The 24,047-nt window shown below is 40.1% G+C and overlaps 1 protein-coding gene across 2 annotated transcripts in view; it reads right to left on the bottom strand.

Annotated features, from left to right (window-relative positions):
• Positions 1-24,047, bottom strand: part of lrch4 (leucine-rich repeats and calponin homology (CH) domain containing 4) — a 65,154-nt gene that overhangs the window by 12,261 nt on the left and 28,846 nt on the right. For both annotated transcript variants that reach the window (XM_032583220.1, XM_032583219.1), the window contains exons 2-15: positions 23,500-23,644; positions 18,572-18,701; positions 15,705-15,810; positions 14,888-15,140; positions 11,696-11,792; positions 10,507-10,618; positions 10,116-10,213; positions 9,735-9,781; positions 4,800-4,937; positions 4,472-4,540; positions 4,237-4,291; positions 4,102-4,165; positions 653-754; positions 454-551 (exon numbers count right to left, since the gene is read on the bottom strand). In XM_032583220.1, the coding sequence (XP_032439111.1) occupies positions 454-551; positions 653-754; positions 4,102-4,165; positions 4,237-4,291; positions 4,472-4,540; positions 4,800-4,937; positions 9,735-9,781; positions 10,116-10,213; positions 10,507-10,618; positions 11,696-11,792; positions 14,888-15,140; positions 15,705-15,810; positions 18,572-18,701; positions 23,500-23,644 (1,514 nt within the window). The remainder of the gene's footprint in view (positions 1-453; positions 552-652; positions 755-4,101; positions 4,166-4,236; positions 4,292-4,471; positions 4,541-4,799; positions 4,938-9,734; positions 9,782-10,115; positions 10,214-10,506; positions 10,619-11,695; positions 11,793-14,887; positions 15,141-15,704; positions 15,811-18,571; positions 18,702-23,499; positions 23,645-24,047) is intronic.

The raw sequence follows: 24,047 nt of genomic DNA, 5'->3' as shown, positions 1-24,047 counted from the left end.
AGCAGATACACAGTTCCACCAGATGTTTACTCCTTCAGACTAGCCAACAGCAATTAGCTGAGTGGGGGAGTTGCGTTCTGGGAAGCTTGGAAACTGCAGCTCTGAGGAGGAGACGTAGGTGAGGCTAGGTTCATCTAGCCATTTTGCACAGCTGAATGGCTGCCATGAAGACTAAGAGATTTCTCAAACATACATGAAAGAATCAAGGCAACGCTCCAGGTATGTTTTAGATGAGGGAAATGACATAATATGATTTTACATGATATTGAACCTTTAACCTTATTTAAGTATCAGACTAGAACTTGTCTCAGATTAGCATCAGGAATGTGGATGTCCCCTTCAAGGGCTCCATGACTTGCTTCTAAGTTCAGCTGTGAAGACATTTTCAGTAATCCACCAGTCTGAGATGAAGACATGACAAAGAAGTGGAAGTGGTGCTGCAGCAGGGCTTACCTTGCGTAGTTGTATGAGGTCTTTTCTCTCCTCCTTTGGTGAACGCAGAGTGGTGCGAGATTCACTCCTGCCAGACTCTCCCAGAGTAAACGTGGTCCCTAACCAGAAGCAAAGCAAGAGGAGTTTAATGGGGCTGTAGAAGGAGCAGAGCTGGGGTGCGTGTGTGTAGGGGTGTGCGGGCGTGTGCGTATGTGTTTACCTGTGGGTTTGATGCTGCTCCGAGAAGAAGTGCGAAACAGGAAACTGTTGGGTTTCTGAGCCTGACCAGGAGGAGAGGAGGTCTTCGGAGAGGACAGCACATCTGATTCAAACACATAGGTCATTGTTCCAAATGTGTTGGACAGCATGGCAACATGTCCCCATCTTAAGACACTGCTGCATCATGAATGACAAAAAACACTGAACTTTTCAACATTATTCCCCATTTTCCAGATGTACCTGGACATGGAGGCTCACTTCAACTGAAAACTGCTCTCTATAAGCAGTTCTAGAAACACTGATCCCACAGACTGCATGAGGAAACCATCAGACTGAAGTAACAGCTCTAATGCCATCTAAAGACATCCTCTGTGTCTGCTGATCTTCACTCTGTATAACTGACTGACTGATGCTTTGGGAACTGCCTGCAGCACTGCTGAACTCTGGGATTCCTTCTTTCACATTCAGTGATTTACCTCCCTGCCACCAAGCTGAGTGGACCACAATTCATGCAGATCATTCCCTCTCAGGTTAAACTTGGATCTCAAATCTTTTTTTTAAACGTTAACACACACCTAAGCAGTTTTAGCTTCAGAAACAGTCCACTCTGTGGACTGGAGAAGGAAAAACAGAAACCTCTAGAGTATCACTGGTATATGTGTCTGTTCTCAGACAGAACACAGACTTCATCTGCAGAAGATGATTAGGGTCACTGAAAAAAAAAAATTCTGACTTCAACCTCAGAATTCTAACTTTTCTCTGTCAGAATCTCAGAATTCTTTTATTCTCAGAATTCAAATTTTAAAGCAGATGGGTACCTGGGAGGAACCAGCTTCAATGACCAAGATGCAAGTTGTGTTGGTAGACAACAAAACTTCTGGAAGAACATGTTAAATTTAAGCCAGGTTTTTATATGGTCAAGGGATCCCTGAAGATGCCATTTCATTAATAAAAGAGATAAAGGTGACTAAAGCAAGATAAATAGTTTAATATCTACAGCGGAATGGTTACAGCTAACTGTTAGCATATTTTTAGCTTATGTCAATGGAGGAATAAACATATCTCGCAGTGTTACATCACAAGCGATGGATAAAGGGTGCAAACAGCTGGTGATTGCTGGAATTGTCTCTGATGTGGTTGTTCCATTTTTTTTATTGTTAGTCTATTTTTAATATTTTACAAGGAAGTGATACAGAGGTTATTTTACAGATAAATCTCAGTAATATATTTGGTGTGTCAATAACTTTTAATACAGCAAAAGAGTTAAACTTTAATGAAGTTAAGGTGAGATACGGGCTTATATATAATAATCAGGAACAGTATGGCTTAACAACATCGATCCCCAGTTGTTCTGATTGTGGGACTCCCTCACTGTTTAGTTAACACCAGTTGATGTTGTGCACAACTATTTACATGTTAGTTGTACAATATTGGGAAAGAAAATAAATACTGTTTATTATCAGAATCACAAAATTATTTCTCTGCATTGTATGATGTGTCATCTAAAGATTGACATTTCAGGTTAATTTTTTTTTCTGACAACTGAAGTAGAGAAATATTTTAAAGAAGCAGTATATAACTTTTATAATTTTTTTTTGTTGTTGTTACATATTTGTTGAAATTATGTCAAGACAGCTTTATATGAAACAGATAATCTGGAAAAAAAATAGCACCTCTGCCTTCTCCCAGTGCTAACTAGAAACAGTCAATCAGAGTCAGGAGGTGGGTCTTAGTGCTGTCAATCACAATCTTATGTGGCGCTGCTCACACCCTTCCACTCTCCCTCACCCCCATTCACTGCTACAGCTTTTCCCTGTCAGCAGATCCTGCAACGAATGCTCAGGCTAGTTAGCATAGCCACCGATGAGAGTGGATAAACTGTTTTCCTCCAATAGTAAGGCTGCGTTCACACTGCAGCCTCAAGTGACCCAATTCCGACTATTTGTCAAATCAGATTTTTTTGCCGTGGCCGTTCACACTTCCAAATATATGCAACCTGTATGTGTTTGCCTGTGTGAACAGGCAAATGAGCTGCGCAGTAGAGAGCGCAATAACATCAGCATTTTGCCAACCGCCATAAAAAGAAGTAGTCCTCAGCGTTTGAGGAAGTAAACATGGATGCTCACAGTGGAGCATAGCTTACACATTTGAAGTTGTTGTCCAACCGGAGCCAGCATATTAACAACATAATCCTCATTACAGTCCATCATGGTTGTTGTTTTTCTTCCCGCTTGCGCGTATCAGGACGCAGAATAGTGACATTTGTCATTTGACATTAATCAGTGACATTCAGGTAGGATGAATGCAGCCTGGACGTTAGGTCACATATGAATCGGATAAGTATCAAATACTCAAGTGGCCTGGGATGCATTAAAGAATTCCACCTATGTTGTTCAGACTGTCATGAAAATATCAGATAAAAGTCGCATTATGACGAAAAAGATCGACATAATGTGCTATGGTCGACATAATAGTGGTCCACCATTAGCACATTTAGCAGCCAGCACTGAGTGCCTCCTCCTGGCTCTGATTGGTAGTATTTGGTCGGGAGTGGTGAATTTCTTGAAATGGCTATAACAGTTCCGGCAGAAGATGGAGATTTCCACAGATTATCTGTCTCATAATACATACTGTCACAAAATGGTGACAGTTTTATCCTGTAAAAAAACATTTTCTTTATAAAAGTTCTGTACTGCAGCTTTAATAAGAGCAGATTTATCAATGACCCAGCTTTAACATACAGTTTATGTAAACTAAGAGATTATGAGAGTTTTACTACCAGGGGATCTTGTGCCGCAAATGGCACAAGATCCCCTGGTCTTATTAATTTTAAAATCTCTTGAATTTATATTAATATTAAAATCCTCAATATAAAGTGATGAAGGAAGTAGAACTAGGTTAAGGATGAAATGATTAACTGGATTAATCATGATTAATTAAACTGAAATAATCATCAACTAGTTTAGTAATCGATTAATCATTAACTAGAGTATAAACGGCCATTTACTGAAAGAACAAAACTCAGAGCAGTAATTAAGCCAAAACTGTACAAAAAATAAACATTTTGTATTTAAGATGAAAACAGCTTTGTCTGTAAGCATGTTCTAGTTTTAGCTTCACCCAGTCCAAATTCTGCTATCCAGTCATTAATGGCTAATAATATAATGATATGCTTATGGTTTCAAAACACATCTGACACTATTTCCTGTTTTACATGGAGATGAAGAAAAACATTGTTAAAACTTCCTATATAGATCTACAAGGTCCTCAGAATGCTGAGGTGAATACGAGACAATGTGAATTTTTCCCATCAGCTAAAGTAAACACCTCTGCTGTTTTGATCCTGTTCCCACTGAGGTTATAAAACGCTCTGATTACTCCAGCTGAAATATTTGCATTGTGAGCACTGCTCAAGTTCATGTTGAGGTGGTTCAAGTGAGTCAGCTGTACCTGTTCTGCTGCTGGAGCGATGCAGAAGAACTGATGGAGACCCGGTGCTCATCTGGTCAGCACTCTGAAACACACAAACGCTTCAGTAGCAGCAGAGCGACCTTCTACTCTCTTTAGTAGAGGGATGGGACTCACTGCACATCGTTGACGGAGGCCGGAGTGGGCGCTTCCATTTTCTGGTGAGCCACCACTAGAGGGAGACATACGCCGTGATTAATTCACAGTGGAAAGCTTTTCCTACACCCTCATGCTTTCTACTGTCTTATTTTGACAAGAGTTGAGGAACTACATGAGTGGAGGGGAGTGGAGTAAAATGAGAAGAACTAAAAAATGTGGGTCACTGCTGCTGCTCTGCTCAGAACCAACCCACCATGAGCTGCTTCCTGTCTGTGGTGCAGAGGCCACATGACTTCCGGGTTTAGCGGATGACTTCAGCAAACTGCAAAATAAAGAGGTTGGAATTAAGCGTGCTCAGATGAATATAAGCGGGAGAGGCAAAGAGAGAGCAGCTACAACTGACTGAAGGAAACACACTGATACGGACGGGACATGTTCACACATTCATTGGCCTCATTTCTTCTTTTGTTAGAACATTGTTCGAACTTTTCCTCAATGCAAAAATCATGTTGACAACAGAAACCCCTCAAAAATTTCTGAGTCCAGGTTTCTCCATTATTAATGAAGCACGGGGGAATTACCTGGCCTTCTCCCTCTGCTGCTGGAGCCGCTCCCGCTCCTGCCAGATGAATAGGGTTCCAGGCCTTCTCCTCTCCTCCAGGGTGGGGCTGGAGGGGGGCACAGGGGACGAGGAGTTCCCTTCCATCTGGGGACTCGACCTAAAAGACAAGGTTTAACACAGGTTAACTAACAGAAAAACGGCAGTCAGAGCAGTCACAGCACTCAGTTTCCTTTTTAATCAAAATGTTTCTGAGGTTGAATTTTTAGAGCTTTCAGACATCAGCTATCATTCCCTCCTCCTTTTAAAATGAATCAGTCCATATAATTGCAGCTCTTTTCACAGTTTATTGATGTAGATTACATTTAAATATAACAGAGAAGTTACTGTTCCTGTTGTGTAATAACCAGTTTCACCATACAACACCTGGTGAAAGTTTTCAAACCCCTGGAGCTTTTCCTCATTCTGTCACTTCAGTATATTTTTATTGATGTTTTATGACTCGTACACAAAGAGGTGTCTAATTCAATAATGGAAGGAAAGTTTGCTTTTTTTCAAGGTTTTATTGGCTATAGTGGTCTATATTTGATAGTGAATTGACAGGAATGTGGGGAATGAGAGGAAGACATGCAGTCATCAGGCCGGGACTTGAACCTGCAACGTCCGCATTGAGGACTAAGACCTCCATATTATGTGGGTTGTGTTTAACCCCTGACCCCCACAGCACCCCACCATTCTGGTTTTTAATAAGTCAGTCAGAGTGGATGGAACATGTCAAAAAATTGGTTTTTAACTTTTTTTTTTAGTTGATTCCCAGTTAAATTTTTGTTTATACTTTGACTATGCCTTTCTAACAGATGGATATCCTTTAATCTAAACCATTATATCTCTGGCTGTGTATTTGGGGAGGTTGTCCTGCTGGAAAATGACCACCACCTCCAACAGGTTTTCCGCCAAGAGTGCCCTGATTTAGCTCCATCCATCATCAAATTGGAGGGGTTCCTCAGTCCTTACTGGAGAAAAGAATCCCCACAGCATGATGCTGTTTGTTCTCTAACAAACCTCCGAGGCCAGAAAAGCAACAGCTACATTTATACTCAGGTTTACATTACAAACACGTAGATTGTTTACTAATAATGTGGCCTCTGTAAAAAAATTACTTTATTTAGGACAATCATAGTAAAAAGAACAGAATACAAATCCACATCAAACTTCAGATTCTTTTTTGTAAGAGATATTGGTAACATGTTGCCTTAAAAGTGCATTAAAAGTGTCAACTTTGCATTATTCTGTAAATAATGACACTTAATGCAAAGTTGCATTAAAACTTGCATTAAAAGTGTCATTATTTACAGAATGACACTTCATGACAACAGTTCTAAACATTCATAAAAACTCCATCTTCATGGCAGGTGTTATGTCATGAAGACAGTGTCATGTCAGTTTTATGCACACCCCATCAAATACAGTGTTACCGAAATATCAAAAGCTTGTGTACTTTGTGTTGGTCTACCATATAAAATCTTAATGAAATACATTAAGGTCAGTAGTTATGCAATAAAATGTAAAAAAAAAAAAAAAAAAAAAAACATTCGAGGGGAGTGAATAGTTTTCCTTAAACCATCGTGAATGAAACGAGACATCAATGAGTTTTTTGGTGTACCTGAATGTTGGACATTAACCTCCCTATAACAACTTAGAACTAACATCTTCATCTGTTCTCATCACAAACTCCTGATAGATTCAGCTTTAGCGTTTTATTAGTTGTGATGACCTCGGAAACCAGCAGTCTTGCTGTTTTCCCTTCAAAAACTCCAGTCTTGTTTCACAGTCAGAGACAGCTCAGAAATGCTTAGCACCTCTGTTGTAGACTCCAGTAACCTATTTTTAGAAGTCCCAGAGGAAGTGTTGGAGGCCAAAATGTGGAACATCCGTTAGTTCAGGCTGCAGGATGCATGGCTTGTCCTCCCTAGTGACCGAGTCTGACTGTTGGAAGCTCTGCAGCCAATTCATGACAAACTTATAGAACATTAAAAGCCTGGTATGTGTGTCACATATTCATGAGGTGCCAGCAGGTTTGTGGGGAGACTGAGCATCAATACAACTGAAGGAAGAGATTTGATACCTCTGACAGATGGAGCTGAAGGCAAATCAGGATATTAAAACAGAATAGAATTGCAATCACTTTATGTCTCTGTTAGTCGACAGAAACCTGCACCTCTCCTGGCAACAAAACCAATGAGCAAACTCTTTAGCATCCTAAAGACTCCACAGTTATCTCAGTGGAATAGATTTATTATTAGTTCAGGGTTAATTGTTGAAGCAGTCAGGTGTGGTGGTTCAAATGTAGCCTGGAAACCATTCCAAAAGCAGGAAGAGGACTATAGCACGGAGCATTCTGGGTAAGTACAACCAAAATAAACAAGAGTAGCGCTAGAAGGAGAAACAGTTTGTGGTTTTTTGCCAAAGGCAGTAGAGAAATCCTACAACTGCTAAAATCTGACTCCACTTCATTTTTGTTTATTTTTGATGAAGAAAGAAGTTACGTTCAGTGTCTTCTTCAGAGGTTATCATGTTGTTTCCTTTCAGTGTTTCTTGGTGCAGCGCCACCAGAGGTAAGAAGTGGAACAGATTGCTCAAAGGGTTTGGTTTTGCCATTTTGCCACCCTGTGAACCATCCAGTGCTGTAAAAGCAGACACAGAAATTCTGAGGTCTTCAGTAAAGACGAACAGAAAAATCAACCAGTTTTCAGTTTGATCAGCTGACTGAGCAGTGATGTGTTCTACAGCAGTGGTCCCCAACCTTTTTACTACCGCGGACCGGGCAAGACTTGGCAATTTTTCTGTGGCCCGAGGGGGGGGATTGTCAGATAATGTTGGTGTTCCCTCTAAAGCCTTTTTTTTTGGCCCCGATTTTCCCTTTATGACAATTTTACAACGTCCTGTAGTGTGTGGTGTGTTACGTGGTGGTGTGTTGAATATATATAAAATCGGGCATATTCAACATTGTCTTGGCCCGATTATCGCAGCCTGTGGGGTTTTCTCTGACTGGGAGCGAGAACGCAGCCTGTTGAATGTGACAGGTAGCCAATCAGAAAGCGCCGTGACGTAAGAACGGAGGGAATCCCAAACAGTTGACATAGCAACCGAGAGTCCGGTGGACATCGGAGGTGATATGTGGAAATGTTTATTACTATATGTAAAGGTCATTTTTATATATGTTTATTATATGTGGTTATGTTTATTCAGTTAAAAATGTTAATTACGAAAAAACATAACTCACCTCCAAATTATAGTGCAGCAAATAGAATGGCTGCTCCCGCTGTCTTTTATCAAACTCCTTTTCTTTTTGTTTCGTCTTTTATCGCTTAAAAATGAGACCACAAACTATCACTGCTGCTTCTACATCGTCATCCGTGTTTGATTATTCTAAATTCACGTATGGTATGTTGGGGGTTTTACTGGATTTTCTTCTGGAATCGGGATGTTTGTGAGTGGAATCGGTTCGTGTGTGATGTGTTGCTCCTGCCGTGTGGCTGGACACACAAACAGATCGAAACCTGTTGGACTTTTATCAGTTCTGTGTGGTCACCAAGGTTTGGAAAATCGGCCGACAATCCTTAAATCGTGTTGTGTGAACCATACCTAAAACTCACAAGCTCTACTCCTCTCATCTAGTCTCGACCACTGCCCTAACGCTCTCAGACATCTGATCTGTTTCTTACTCATTTTGCTGCTTGTCGGCTCAATGTTGGTGCGCAAGACGTAACCGATAGAATCCGGTTAAAGGATTTTCAAAATAAAAGATCCTCCAGACTCAAATAATACATAAAACATAAATATTTAATTATTTTTTGCGCGGCCCGGTACCAATTGGTCCACGGACCAGTACCGGTCCGCGGCCCGGGGGTTGGGGACCACTGTTCTACAGCATGTCCTGATATGTCTGCAGTTCACTCTGGTTACAAGAAAGCGAGAGAAAGCAACACTTCCAGCAGATTACAGGAAAGCTGAATGTATCACAGCAAATGAGTCGTCAACCTCCCTGTTCTGGGATATGCTGTCTCTGGAAATGACTAGTTAAAGTAAAGGCCTACTTTCCCTTTGGGGATGCATACAGAGACTGCTGCTTACAATTACAGATAGTTCAAAATGTCAACTCCATATGTCCAACTTTGCAGTGACTGCTCCTTCATACAGCCTCCTAAAAATGACACGTAACCCCTCACAGCAGGAAGACAGAAATATTTAGATCTTCTCATGTCAAAGCTCCAAATCCACAAACTAAAAACAGACTACACAATTCTGATCAGTGCCTCTGTAGGTCACCGTATTTCTGCATGCCTCACCATCTGCAGTCTGTTCAGGGTAAGTCAACATGCTGGCATTGGGCAAGGTTACACAATGGAACCTCTGTTAGCAGCCGAGGTTGAAATGTGGGAATGGTAAATATTATACACTGCAGAATAGAAGACAGTGTCTTATTAAAAGCTAATTCAGGAACCTTTGATCCAGGAAGCAAAGTGACAATTATAATGCTTAAAACACTGGATTACAATGTAGGACTTCTTTAGGCCTCAGTATGAAATATTAACTTTTATTCAAATCTTACTGTTCCAGAAATCCCAGAAAGGCAAAGAAAGAATCGCAAAGAATTAACCTACATGAAGCTAAGAAAGCCCAGAGAGGGCATATCATGATTCTGATTCTTCCCCGCTATCTAAAAAGCCACTATGAGTGAGCCTAAGAAAAACGGTGAATGGGGGAAGGAACTTGTCTTCTTGATGCACCAGTAGATTTCATCATGCACATCCAGTTTGCTGCCAGTAAAATGAAATCTTTAATATTTGGGAAAGTTGGCTGATGTTGGATACTTAATGGCTGCTGAGCACTAAAATATAAAACACTACACTGCTAAGGACTAGGAGAGATTTGGAAATGTTTTTGAAAAGCTCACCTGCATGTTGTGTCCTGGTTTTGGGATGGAAAAGTTGAATCCTGCTCCTAAAAAACAAGAGACTCTCTGCTAATCAAACATGATGACAGAACAGTTTCCAAAGGTGGGATGGACAGAGGAGAAACAGAAAAGACAAAAGCAGGTAGAGAAATAGGAGTACAAAGAAGGAAGAATTCGAGGGAAAAAGTAGAGACATGAAAAGGGTTGGAGCCAAATAAGGATTTAATGAAGGATAACAAGGAAGAACAACAAATTTAGACAGTGGGATAGGAGACAAAAGTAGGAAATACAAATATTTTTTCATAATTGTATTTTTTTCCATTCTTTGCCAGACAAAACATGCAAAACAGCAATAACGGATCAGTGTGTGTCTGACAGTACCGAAGGAGAGGTAACAAGGGGAGGCGTAGGTGGATCTATCCGGATCTCCTCTGTCACACTGCTGCTGATGAAGCTGAACTGCTCAGCCGCTCCATTCACTGGGAGAAAGAAAAACAAAGTCTAAAACTTTGCTGTCTTATTGAACTTGTTTTCCATTTGATTTCAGTGATGGGCGCTGAAAATGTGATAAACATACAATTGTCTATCTTTGTCCATATCCATTTGTGCTTTTACTAAATGTCATCAAGACAGGTTTTGAGAAATGATTGGTCTTCCCACAGCTATTTTTCCAAAATCCAAATATATATGAGCAAGAGCAAATAAAATGAATATATTTCTAAAGCACATCTTTAGTCAGCTTCACAGCACTTTAGGTTCTAGGATTTCCCACCATTGTTAGCCTCCAGGTACTCATCATCCTCTTCATACTGCTCCTCAAGGTGTCTCTGCTTCTGGTTGACCTCCGCCATCTGAAGAGAACGCTCGGAGAAGTCATCTGCTGACTGAGAACATAAGAAACAGAGGCATGTCACAGAATCACTGTTTCAGCTTAGGAACAACTGGATTTTGGAGTGGTGGTGTCATGGTTGCAAATCATGAATTGAAACATAATCTGGTTCTTGGATAGTTTAAAATTACAGACCTTAGTGGTGAGAAGCTGGTAAAACAACCAGCTTCTCACCACTAAGCTGGTGGTGAGAAGGTTAAAGGTTAAAGTAACATATTACTTTAGTGCCATTTTATAGAACAATCAAGTAGCTATGTTACATTCAGTTTTTATAAAAATAATACTTATATCAAATATGACTTCAAAGAAATCTGACTTTCTTTGAAGTAAGATTTGCCTTGAAAATTGCCAATTTCAAGGCAATTCTTTTAATGCCTTGAAATTGGGCCTCTGTCTCTAACAACCCCAGCTCTTTCTGAAACTCCACCACCAGGAAGTCATCACAACATGGCTCCTCTGTTAACCCTTTAACAACATTTTTACCAGCGTCACACTGAAAAGTAGCTCCTACGATGAGCTCACCAGATGCACAGTTCCACCAGGTGTTTGCTAATTGCTGTAGGCTAGTCTGAAGGAGCTGAGTGCGAGTTGCGGGGACAGGTGTTCTGTGAGATGGAAGCTCAGAAGCTTGAAATCTGCAGCTTAGAGAAGGAGCTGCATCTCAAAGCGGAGCTAGGTCCACCCAGTTGTTGGGTACAGTTGAATGGTTGCCATGGAGATTAAGGGATTTCTCAAACATGCATAAAAGAGTCAAGGCAACACACCAGGTATGGTTTTGATGAAGGAATAACATTATAACTAAAAAGTCAAAGTCAAAAAAGTCAATTTTACATAATACTGCTCCTTTAACCCAATTGCATGGTCGCATGATGTCATGTTGTTATACTTTCTGAATGACAGAATTTTGGATATCATATATTTACATCTTAGAATTGTTCTTTTTTTATCTTTCACTTTGTATGACTGTGTCTAATTAAAGCATCTATAAATTGATACTGTCAAACTTTGTGTAATTTCATGATATACAGAAGCTTACAATAGTTCAGACATGATGTATAAATAATAGTTGTACCTCATTGCCAGACCATCGTTTGCTGCCGCTGTCCACGCTGTTGAAACCAGAGTCCAGGCCGCCAAACTGACCCGTAAATAGCTCCTGGTCCGACAGACTGCAAGAGAAAATGTAGATGACAGATTAAGGTCAATTAAAAGCATGTAAAGTAACAAGACTAAGGTGTGTTAAGAAGAGGAATACTATATCACATTCTCCATATCAGAGTCAGACTTCCTTCGCCTTGGTTCCATCAACTCTTCTAGTTTCTGCTCCATGAAATGTTCAGGAAACAGCTAGAAGGGTTTCATCTAACTAAATACTGGATCAACTCTACTTCTGTTGATTATTTAGCTCTTTCAATATCTGTTGTTCTATGTCACCATCTTATCAACTCACAATTATTCTATTTCACATTACATTACAAACATTCCATATCTTATTTCTTTGGCTCATGATGTCAAACCCAACAACATTTCTTGCCAGATTTTTAATTCACTGCCATTAGTCTGATATCTGTGTTTTATAAGCCATTTCACCAACTGTTTACCACTTTGTTGGAAGGAAACAGGGAAAGCAATTGATCTGTTTATTAGGCAGAGAAATTCTTGAGGTTAGCCTAGCTTAGCGGAAGGCTGGAAGCACGGAAGGCAGCAGGCTTCTTGCAAAGGTAGAGCAGTTACGTCAAGCTCTGTATCCACTGAAAACGTGTGCAGCAACCGCAGCTTTAGCATGTGTTGCCAAAACTAACTGGAGAGAAGAGTTTTTGGTTTCAGCCCATCTTCACTGCTTTCAAGTCTTAGAGCTGCATCAGGATGAAAAGATAGAGAGGAGACTGGACAGTTTGATTTTTAAATTAGAACTACACCGCCAACTTCAGACCCAGCAACACTACCAAAATCTCTGGGGATGCTTCACTGGCAGAGGAGCTCAATCATTTCTTCACGCATTTTGAGGCTGATTCACCAGCAGTGCCCCTAAAACAGCCAGCATCCCTCCACTGCCAGACCATCACTGTACAGGAAGTGTGGAGGACTCTGAGGGCAGTTGGAACCTCCAGAAAGCTGCTAGACTTGACAGTGTGACAGGGAGAGTGCTGAGGGACTGTGCAAATCAGCTGCTGGGGTTTTTATCAGCATCTTTAATCAGTCCCTCACCCAGTGCTCCATCCCACCTTGCTTAAAGTCCATCACCATCATCCCTCTGCCAAAAAAGAACATTAGCAGTCTCAATGACTACTGGCCAGTGGCACTAACCCCCATCATCATGAAGTGCTTTGCGAAACCACACTCAAACCCCACCAGTTTGCATACATAACCAACAGGTATACAGAGGATGCTATCGCTACTGCTCTGCACACCACATTGACACACGTGGAACAGCAAATGAGTTACGCAAGTTGCTCTTCCTGGACTTCAGCTCGGCTTTAAACACCATCATTCGGAGCAGACTGGTGAGAAAACTGGGGGATTTGGATCTACCCCACAACATCTGCTACTGGATCATGAACTTCCTGACAAACTACTCTCAGAGGGTGAGAGCAATAACCCCCTGCACCAGCACAGGCTCCCCATGAGGATGTGTGCTAAGCCCTCTACTCTAAACCCTCTACATTCATGACTATAGCCCCACTCACCTGAACAATACCATCATTACCATTGTAGTATCATCACTGCTGATGATACTACGGTGGTGGGGCTCATCTCTGGAGAAGATGAGACTGCATATAGAGTGGAGGTGGAATGACTGGTGCACCAACAATAACCTCTGTTTGAGCACCTTCAAGTTGAAGGATCTGATTGTTGACTTTAGGAGGTGTAAACCAGACATTCAGCCCATCGTTATAAATAGGAAGAGGGTGAAGATGGTGCCAAATTTCAGTTTCCTAGGTAGCTTTGTCACTAAAGACCTGACCTGGAACAGTAACTCCACTTCCATCCTGAAGAAGGCACAGCAGGGAACTGAGCTCTTGGTATCCTTCTATCGCTGCTCTGTGGAGTTGATTTTGACCCGTGGCATCTTGCTGTGGTTCTCCAGCTGCACTGCGGCAGAGAGGAAGCAGCTCCAGATGTCATAAACCAGCTAGAGACTGATTGGCTGGCCTCTTCCATCTCTGGAGGAGATCGACAGGACGCCCGCAGCATCACAACCCGGGCACCACCTCTTCAAACTCCTGATCTCAGGGAGGCGTTTCAGGGTAACAAAGTCAAGATCAGATGGACTCAAAAACAGTTTCTACCCAAGAGCTGTTGTTGCCTTTTACACAGCTAATTCATCTAAAACATGATTATTATTTGTTTATTTATTTATTCATTTATTTTTCCCAGTTGTGTATTTCTACTATATTTTTTATATTTATTAAGATATACTTATTTATTATTTTATTTATTTATTTATCTGACTTGCTTTCGAGAGTTTCTATTTTTTTGTTGTATTTTCTTTCTTGTACAATGACAAAAGGAATTCTGATTCTGAATATTCTATCATATATATTATCTATTGATATTGATCATGTGTCTATCAACATACAGTATATACTGTTGTTGATTTATTGTCCAGCCCTACATAGTTCTATTACTTTTTTATATTTTATCTCATAACCACATATTTCAACATCCTTTTTAAAAGATATTCTGCAACTAATTGTCTTAATTTGGTTTGGCAGAAAGATAGAAGAAGAGGAAGGCATGCAGGAAATGACCCAGGGTCAGGAATCAAATCCATGACAGTAACCTCACTGTCAATATGAAGATATCATCCACATTGTGAAACTTGGTCATGGTAGTATTACATAGTGGGCATGCTTTTCTTCTGCAAAAAAGATTGGATGGAGCTATAGATCCAGGTGTATCTTGGAAAAAAAACCTGTCAAAAGACGCAGAAAATCTGAGACTGGGGTAGTAACCCTAAACATGCTATGGAATGGTTTAGTTCAAAGCAAATTCCTTTTGAACTAAGTCTTCCTAAAAAGAGATTTTTAGGAAGTTTTTGGTCTGGCTGTCCGAGCCAGACCTAAAAGCTCAGGCTAACCGAGCCTGAGCTATGTTACAAAGCAAAATGTACAAAAATGTCTGCTTCTAGATGTGAAAAAACAATGACCAAAAGGGAAGGTGGAAAGGTCTGAGAATTGTGACTACTTGCACTGCACAATGCACTGCACAATGCACTTCTACCATAAGAATATATATGAACTCTCTGTTTGGTAGTCCTCACCTGCTTTTAAATCCAGTTGGCCTCATGTTGAGGTTCTTCTCTAGCTCCTCCTCGTGGCTCTTACAGGCCTCCATGTTCAGGTACTTGAAGATGTGATATTTGCCTTTGGAGCAGATTTGTGCCGGTGGCATTTGCAAAGGATTGCTGTCCAGTGAGATGGTCTGCAGATGTCGGAGGTGACGGAAACACAGAGGAACGCGGGAAATTCGGTTGCAGGACACATCGAGTCGAACTAGTGGAAGTTCAGATATTTCTGGATGAGATTCAGAGAAGGAAAAAGTCAGATGGCAGGCAATTTGGTTTCAGGATCTTTATACATCTATCTCCTTCATTAACTGAAATGCAAGGCTACTATCACGTTAAGCCTTGGCACTATATCTAAAACCTGAGAAAACTCAGTTTAAGAATTAGTAGTCCCACTTGAATCAGTTCAATTACCAAACAGATCTGTAAGTGGCCACATTATGCAAATTGTTTCAGTTCACTGTAAAAACCTATTTCCTTTTAATCTCTGCAAGGTTTTAATTGCACATGATCCATTAGACCTCCATTAAGCTTGAACTAGATCAATAAGTTCTTCATTTGTAAGCAATTAAAATGGAAAAAAAGGCACTGCCTTGCAATTCAAGTTATGGAGAAAGGGCTCTGTCTAAGAAATAGCCCATCACTCCTCACTTCCTGTCTTCCCTCTAAGATAGGAACTCAAGACTATAAACAGGATGCAAACCTTTATCACCTTCTACAGCCACTGGTATATTCAAGCGAAACTCAAAGTGTCCATTATTTGGAATATGTGTGTGTGCATGTGTGGGTGTACCTTCAGGCAAAGTGGTGAGCTGGTTCCTCCTCAAGTTCAAGTCCCTCAGAGTCTCCAGTTGACCAAGTTCTGCTGGTAAACTCTGCAGCTCATTACAGCTGACATCCTGAATGCAATACAGAAGAAGAAAATAGCCAAATATCGCAAATGATATCATAATCATCATAATATTTAATCATTTTATCCCAGGGTTTCTCTCACTGTATGAAAAGCCTAGCAGGTTTATAGTTGAGACACTGTCTGTACACTGGCATGCTATCACAGTGCTATCATAAGCTTGTTTTAAAGGGATCCACGATAAGTTGTAACAATAGACTTTATTTGAGGAAAAAATAGTTTTAGATGTAAAAACAATGCAGTAAAAATACTGTAATGTTTGGTTTTTAAAAAATTAAATAAAATACTGTCATATGGATGTCACCATGTTGTTGACCCTGTAATGCATGCTGGATAAATGATGTATGCTAGGTCTGATTGCACTAGCTCCCTCCAGCCATGAGCAATGTTGTTAAGCCTTTTCAATTTGTACCACAGCACACTGAAATTGATGGGAATGGAGAAAACACAAGAGGTAATGAAGATGAGGAGGATTGAATGGAGGAAGAGGAAAGAGTTGGCCAGAGATGCTGGTGTTTGTGCTGCTGCTGCTGCCTTCAGCTTCATAAATGAAACAATGAATGACATGTGGTCCGACTGCGTGATCCGGTAGATAGTTGACATTCTCTGTTTCGGGTCTGGACTTCAGTCCGGTAACACCTGTTTAGGCTGTAGTCTTTGGTCCAGTGTCAGGTCTGTGATTTCACATTCGGTATCAGTGGCAGTGGCAATAGCTTCTTTATTGTTTAAAGGAGCTTCTGGAGCTGCTTGTCTGATGTTTCTACCAGTGTTTTTCTCTTGCTAGCCAGTGCCAGGGTTTAGACACTTTGTGGATAAAAACTGTCTGCACTGCATTTGTTTTTAGCTTGCCGGGGTAACAACCACCTGTTATATCCTTCACCAATTTTGCTCATGACTCAAAGTTTTCTGGAGAGAAATGTTGAGAGCACAAATGAGAGTCCTTCGGAAGTTATGTTTGGCTCTTTCCCACTGCAATCTTCTTTCTTGTGTGTGTGGGAATTGATGCAGACTCACGTTATTTATTTTTTTTAAATTACAGTCAACAGCAACACAGTGTGACATTGTCTAAATTTACACCAGTCAAACGCAATATGATAAAACTAACTTTACTAAAGTTAGCCTTCCTATTTTTACTCTAGGGCTGAAACGATTCAAAGAATGATTGGAGTACCTTGATTATTAAAATTCCTCGAGGAAAATGTATCTGCCTCGAATCCTCGTTAAATTATGTTTTATTAGTTATTAGAATTAGTTTGTGTTGCGCAGGGCTCTCACTTCTGCCTGAGTTGTTGACAAAAGCGAAGTGTTAGCATCATATCTTCCAATTTCCAAGATCAGCCTGGGAGAATTTTATTGACTGATGATAATGTCTGGGCTTTTATCATTTTTCAGGGGACCAATAGGTGTCCTTAAAAAGACTGTCGCGATGCCTGGACTACGGCAGCTGTTCTCCTCCCGGAACAGCTTCCTGGTGGCCGGTTAGGACGAACCAGAAAATTTATTTCATATCATGCTGGTCTTAACAAATGGGTGGCAGAGCGCATCGTGATGGTACATACCTGGTAGATGTGTTTCTGTGTGTGACAAACGAAGGTGTCAAATCTCATTGCTAACATGGACACAAAAACTATGAATGTTTGGGCAAGGAGAGAGTTCATCTATTAAATTGACTGAAGATGAATACATAAATGAAAAGCTGGAGTATAGAAATATTTTAATAGGCGTATTTGTGAGCCTGCCTCTTTATTATTAAACTGAAAATAATTTCAGATTTTTGTATAATTTTTCTTCAGGCTAACTTAGAAAATGAGCTATTGTTGTTACAGATTAATTTTTCTTTTTTTTTTTTTTTTTTTTTTTTTTTTTTTTGTAACCCCTCCAGGGGGTCTTTTTGTGGGCTCTAGTGTCCCTTTTCATGAAGTAGGCTGACAGGAAAGGGGGAGGGAGAGGGGGGAAGACATGCGGTAAATGTCGCCGGGTCCGGGAGTCGAACCCGCGACAGCCGCGTCGAGGACTTGAGGCCTCCAAATGTGGGTCGCGCTAACCCCTACGCCACCACGGCACGCCCACAGATTAATTTTTCAAACTACAGAAAAGTTATTGTTAAGAATGCTCAAATATGAAAAATTGGACTGATGTTGATATCCGATAGTAACACTGCTGTTATGTTAGATTTACCAATGTGTTTTTTATATCTTTTTCTAATCTGATTACTCGATTAATCATAAAAATAATCGATAGCTTACTCGATTACTAAAATATTCGTTTACAACAGCCCTACTCTGTAGATTGCAGTACAGAATGGACCAAACCTTGTCATCAACTCAGCAATCATGAAGAAATGGTGACCTCCATGGGTGAAAAAACAAAAGACAACATTTTTGAAGTTATGCATCATAAACAGCAATTTTTTAGTTAATCAAAAAATGTAGGCATATATATAACATATTTAGGCCAACATGTTCGACTAATCGTGGATCCATAAGATCCACTGACGGGTTTCGTAGTTAGGGTTTAGCTGAAGTGCAAAAAAAATTTACATTTTAAACATATTTTTTTGCATGTTTACCTATATTAAGACTCTATAATTGGGGTTTAAGTGTTGTTAATAATGTCTTCTAATAACAAATAATTACTTAGTCATATTTTCAAATTGTGGTTAAAAGTTGACCAGAACTTTTAACATCTCTTAACACAAAAACACGGTGGGGGCAGAGATTCTGAGGGATCAAAATGTGAGTGTGTCGTACCAGCTGTCGAAGGTGTGTGAGCGAGTAGATGGAGGAGGGCAGTGAAGGCAGCTTGTTGTTGCTGATAATGAGCACCCGCAGTAGGGGGAGCTGGAACACGGACGGGGGCAAACTGGATAGGAGATTCCGACTGTGGAGAGAAGCACACACACACAAACACCCCAACACACCCATGAACAAAGAGTGATGTCACTGAAGAGATATCCTCACCTGGAGCGGGGATTAGATTGAGTCTAATGACTCAAACATTCAGAGGCTAAAGGATCAACTAACAACATACAGCGATATGTGATAATATCTCAGCTGCTTCAGGAGGTTCATCATGGAGCTCACACTAAACAGCAGCTCCATTAGAAGTTGGATACTTTCTGTTATACAGTCCATTTGCTCTGATTCATGCTGCATTACAGCACCTGGAGGGGTTTTCCAGTATCCTAGCAACAGTAAAATGAGAGTGTGGAGGAATAAGAAGACTTACTGAAGTTGTACCAAATAATAAGAAAAAGAAACTCTATTAATAAGCACTATGAATACATTTAATTCTAAGGTAATTTTTTTAGAAAATAATTATATTTTCTGTTTTTCTAGAAAGCAAAATGCAAACGCCTCTTAAATTGGAAACATGCCAAAAGAATATTTAAGATGAAATTTGCTTTATTATACAGTAACCGTTTGATTAAGTCTCTTTCTAAATAACCGTTTTGCCTAAAATAACTGATGAAGTTTACAATTTTCTGTTGTAATATGGGATGAGATCATACAGGTTATTTAAGCTACTTCACTCTATAGACTGTGGCATATACTGTAAGCACAGCATAATTACTAGATGCATAAATGACTGCTGATCAAACAGACCCAAAACATTAGTACATTTTTATCATCAACCATCCATTTTCTTCCATTTATCCAGGGTCATGGAGGTAGCAGTCTAAGTAAGGAGGTAAAGACTTCCCTCTCCCAGCTCCTTAGGAGGAACCCCATGGCGTTCCCAGGCAAGCAGAGACATCGTCCACCAAGCATGTTCTGGGTCTTCCTCTGGGTCTTCTCCCGATGGGACGTGCTGGGAGGCACCTTATCAGGAGGCATCCTAACTAGATGCCCGAGCCATCTCAACTGGACCCTCTCGACATGAAGGAGCAGTGGCTCTACTCTGAGCCTTTCTCGGATGACTGAGCTTTTCACCCTATTTGTAAGGGACAGCCCAGACACCCTGCAGAGCAAACTCATTTCAGGTGCTTGTAGCCAGTGACTACCTAAAGCTCAAGATCATAGATGAAGGTAGGAACATAGATTGACTGATAAATCCAGAGCTTAGCCAAAAGGCTTCTGTGAAAGCTAGAGATCATGGTCTGATTAAGCCGAAAGAATTACATTATTTGCATAAAGAAGAGGACACCAAAACAGATCCCCTCAACATCTTGCCTGTGCCTGGAAATTCTGTCCACAAACATTAAAAACAGAATCAGTGGCGAATCCTTGGCGGAGTCCAGCTCTCCCCTAAAACAAGTCTGACTTGCAACCAACATTACATGTAAAAAAAGCATGTAAAGCTGGGGCGAACTCCTATACATCCCCCTGACCCTGCTGAGGGTGTAGAGCTGCTGCAGTGTTCCACAACCAGCACAAAAACCACACTGATCGTCCTGAATCTGATGCTGAGCTATCTAGTATTTCCTCCTCTTCAGAAGCCCTGATCAGACCTTACCAGAAAGGCTTACAAGTGTGACCCCATGTAGTTGGAACATATCCTGTTGTCCCTCTTTTTAGGTAAATGGACCACCACCATATTCTGCCAATCAATGTGAACTGTCTTTTATACATCTTTAAGAGCAACTTGAAGTTTGCTTAAAAGAAGTTTAAACTTTATTTTTCTTTCTCAAGAAGCAGTCCTGTGCGAGTGCTTCTATTTTATTACCCTTAGACTCCTTCCCATTCTCTTAACCCTAGCTAGCCATGAAAAAATAATTCTTCCTTTCTACCGTTGTCACATGCTTGCTGAGGAGCATGTGACAGCAGGGCCTGTGATAAGTTTCCTTTGATTGAGAAGTTTTGACCAAATGGCAATTTATCATTGACAGAATTTGACTGTTTTATTATATATTTAGATAGAAACTAGAGTTGAAAGTAATGACTGTATTGCACAAGCATAAACTGAAATGATTTGAATTTAATCCTGACTGAATTTTATCCCCTAGGACAGAATAGCAGCAAAGTGACATGCTGTGAATAGACTGCATTTGAAATGTTCAATTACTACCTCATTCACCATTTCTGTTTAAGCTAGGTTAGGCATGTGAATTGTATCTTAAACAATTCACAGGCCTAACTGTGAAAAAACAAAGTTAAAACTATTAAACTTTGTTTTTGTTTAATAGTTGTTAGTCTGTCATTTAGTGTTGGTAACTTTTATGGTAAAATGGTAAAATTTAGATTTATGTTCTTAAGGTTTTCCTGTGTCTTTTTAAAACATGTACCGTATTTTCCGGACTATAGAGCGCACCTTACTATAAGCTGCGTTTACAAAGTTGTTTAAAATAGCTGGAAACGTGCATATATAAGCCGCACCAGGCTATAAGCCGCTGGTATCTCCACCGCTCTTGGTATTTCACAAGGACGCAGCAGAGGGCTGCATCCTTAATAAATCTGCTATTAAGGACGCAGCCCTCCGTCTCCAATGCCAAACCATGGATTCGTTCACGCCGAGCTTACGTGCAGCGGCTCCATTTCCCTCCTGTACTACCAGATCGATAGCCCTCAACTTAAAAGCTGCATCATATGAACTTCTTTGTGTTGTTTCCATGATGAGGGGGTATGAGTTTGAAGAAATTTCTCCGTTGTGCCTGCTGCTAGCATGTGCTTGTTCTAAATGAAAATCAGCACTTTCTTCTTTGATTTCCAATTTTGACTTCCAACGATTCACTTCCTGCTAAAGAGCCCTGTGGCAGTTGAAGAAAAGTCCACAGAAAAGCCACACCGGGCTACAGGCCGCATGGTTCAAAGCGCGGGGGAAAAGTAGCGGCTTATAGTTCGAAAAATACAGTAAAAGACAAAATCAGACCTCCTTTTTGGGCCTTAGTTGTGAGGATATTATCATGCATATGTTGCTGTGCTCCATGATTTAAGAAAACAGATGCAATCTTGTAAACTCTTTAGTTTACAAAGAGTTCACAAGGGATGGACTATTGGAGCAAAGCTGTTTTCATAGCTACAGTTGAGTTTATGATTGCAACAAAGAAATTTTAACAGTTTGTAGCTGAGAGAAAACCTTGGAGTTCCAGATGAAGCTCTATCAGAAATCAGTTCTTGTGTGAGACTAAGTGCTACATGTAAACAGGATACACTGGAAATCAACTGGAACTGAGCACGTGAATTCTAACCCTAATCCCTCCCACCACCAACAATTTTCCACTCAAAAAGTTAGTGAGATTACATAAAAATATAGTTGTCTTTGCTGTTTTTTGTGTACTGCTCTAATTAATCCAATGCTCTCTTACCATAGAAGAACAGCAGTTTGTCTCGGACATAACGATTGTTCATGGTGTTGTCTAGTCTGAGAACAGACTTATCACAAACACTGAGGTGAAGAATGAATTTAGGCCTTGAAAAGTATTTTCCTTTTTTACATGTAGTTGAGATAGCCTAATTTGTCTATTTGTCATCTGGAATTGAAACATTCCTAGTGCCGTTTTTTTCCCTTAATTTTCTAGTGATGGCCTAATAATGACTCAGCAAAGAGACACTAGAAAAGTAATCATACTGCCAAAATCCCAGAATCTTGTAAGATATTTTAGGGTTCTTAATTGCCCTAATGCCTTATTGTGAAGTAGTCTTTTACAATAAAGACTAGTTCACTGTTCAGCAATCAAAACAAAAATGTACAAGCTCAAACTACAAAAGACCTGTAACAATATTGTTCAGTGTGAGCAGCCAAAGCTGATGTAAATGCAGAACATTTTAAGGAACGACAAAATGGCAACTTATGTAAGGTAAAAAAACAAAAACAACTTAAGGTTAAAAATATATATATATATATTCAAACTAATATTTGTGATTTGCATAAAGAATTCTATTTACAGATACAGATGCAAAGCATAATTCTGGTTTATTTAGATGATGTTATAGATACTGCTAGGCATTAGAACTTAAACCAAGGCATGTCCTGGTGGGAGTTTTAAGTTTAAATAAACTGACAGAGTCATTAAATAAAGGTTAATTTTTTTTCAACATTTCTGGAGGATGAGGATATTCTTGGTTGAGAACAGCCAGCAATTCTCATACTGTAAGATTTCACAATAATCAAAAATATGTGTAATATTTATGGGGTACATTTATCAGCACAGCATTGGTTTTGGGGAGAGGGTTTTAAAAAAGTGCCAGTTGAGATGCATCTACCTAAAAAGCATATTATTGGCTTCACTTTTAAAATCAAACTCTGAGGTGAAATGACAGAATGAACAGGATACATTTTCATTTATAATTTGTTGATCAACTGGTTTTCTGCTAGTTTGTCTATCAGAAATGCTCAAAAACGAGTTTTCTATTTTGGATCCTTATCTTTTGTTATTGGCCGGCCTTGCAAGTAGCTCCACTCGTTTTATTAGTTGTGATGAACTCATGTTTGAATGAACAGCTTCCTGCTGTCAGGAGTGCTACCGTGCATGAACACATTTGTAATTACTGCCCAGTGCCATTCTAAATAAATGATTGTTTCAGACCATGTCAGGTTAATATTGCAAAAACTACAACCATGTCATATTATATCAGAACTAAAAACTCTTAACTGAAACACAGATTTTCTGCCCAAAACTGCCCACCCTGCTGGAATGGGTTCAGTCACATACTAAACAATGAGCCACCTAATTACCCACATGCTACACCACATCAGGAGAACATGTGGCTTCTGATGTGGTGTTTAGGTGTTGAGTTACCTGAGGTTGAGGTAGGTAAGGGCCTGGAGGTTGGCCAGGCTAGGGGACAATAAACGCATTCCATTGTGGTACAGACTCAGCGTCTCCAGAGAGATGAACTGACACAGCTCCTCTGGAAGCTCACACAGGCGGTTCTTAGATAGATCTGAAACACAAACACAAACAAACATTATGCTCATCCTTCAAACCATTTGGTGACAAACTGATAAAGTTTAAAGTTTATGTATGTAGCCCAGCATTGTCTGTGTGTGAGATGTAAACGTACATTACACACAAACCTTTGTTCACAAAGACGCATCATTCTCACTCCACTGCCTGCACCTCTAAAAGCGCAACCAAGGGTTTTATTTGGGGCACAGACCCTTGCAGTTCGGGGTTACTGATGTACAAAAATATTTTAAGCATTTTTTTGTTTGTTTGTTTTTCTTTTTTTTTTAATAAAAACAAGCAATACTTAACCAGGCGAGGGGGCAAGTAAAGCCAGGCGGCCCACCAAGCTTATAATACACTGAGGGAAACCCTGTTAACACAACATAGAATTATCTTTA

Source organism: Xiphophorus hellerii, chromosome 14 (assembly GCF_003331165.1).
Source record: "Xiphophorus hellerii strain 12219 chromosome 14, Xiphophorus_hellerii-4.1, whole genome shotgun sequence".
NCBI lineage: Eukaryota > Metazoa > Chordata > Actinopteri > Cyprinodontiformes > Poeciliidae > Xiphophorus > Xiphophorus hellerii.
The sequence above is the reverse complement of the archived record's forward strand: the minus strand, read 5'-3'. Positions and strand labels throughout refer to the sequence as shown.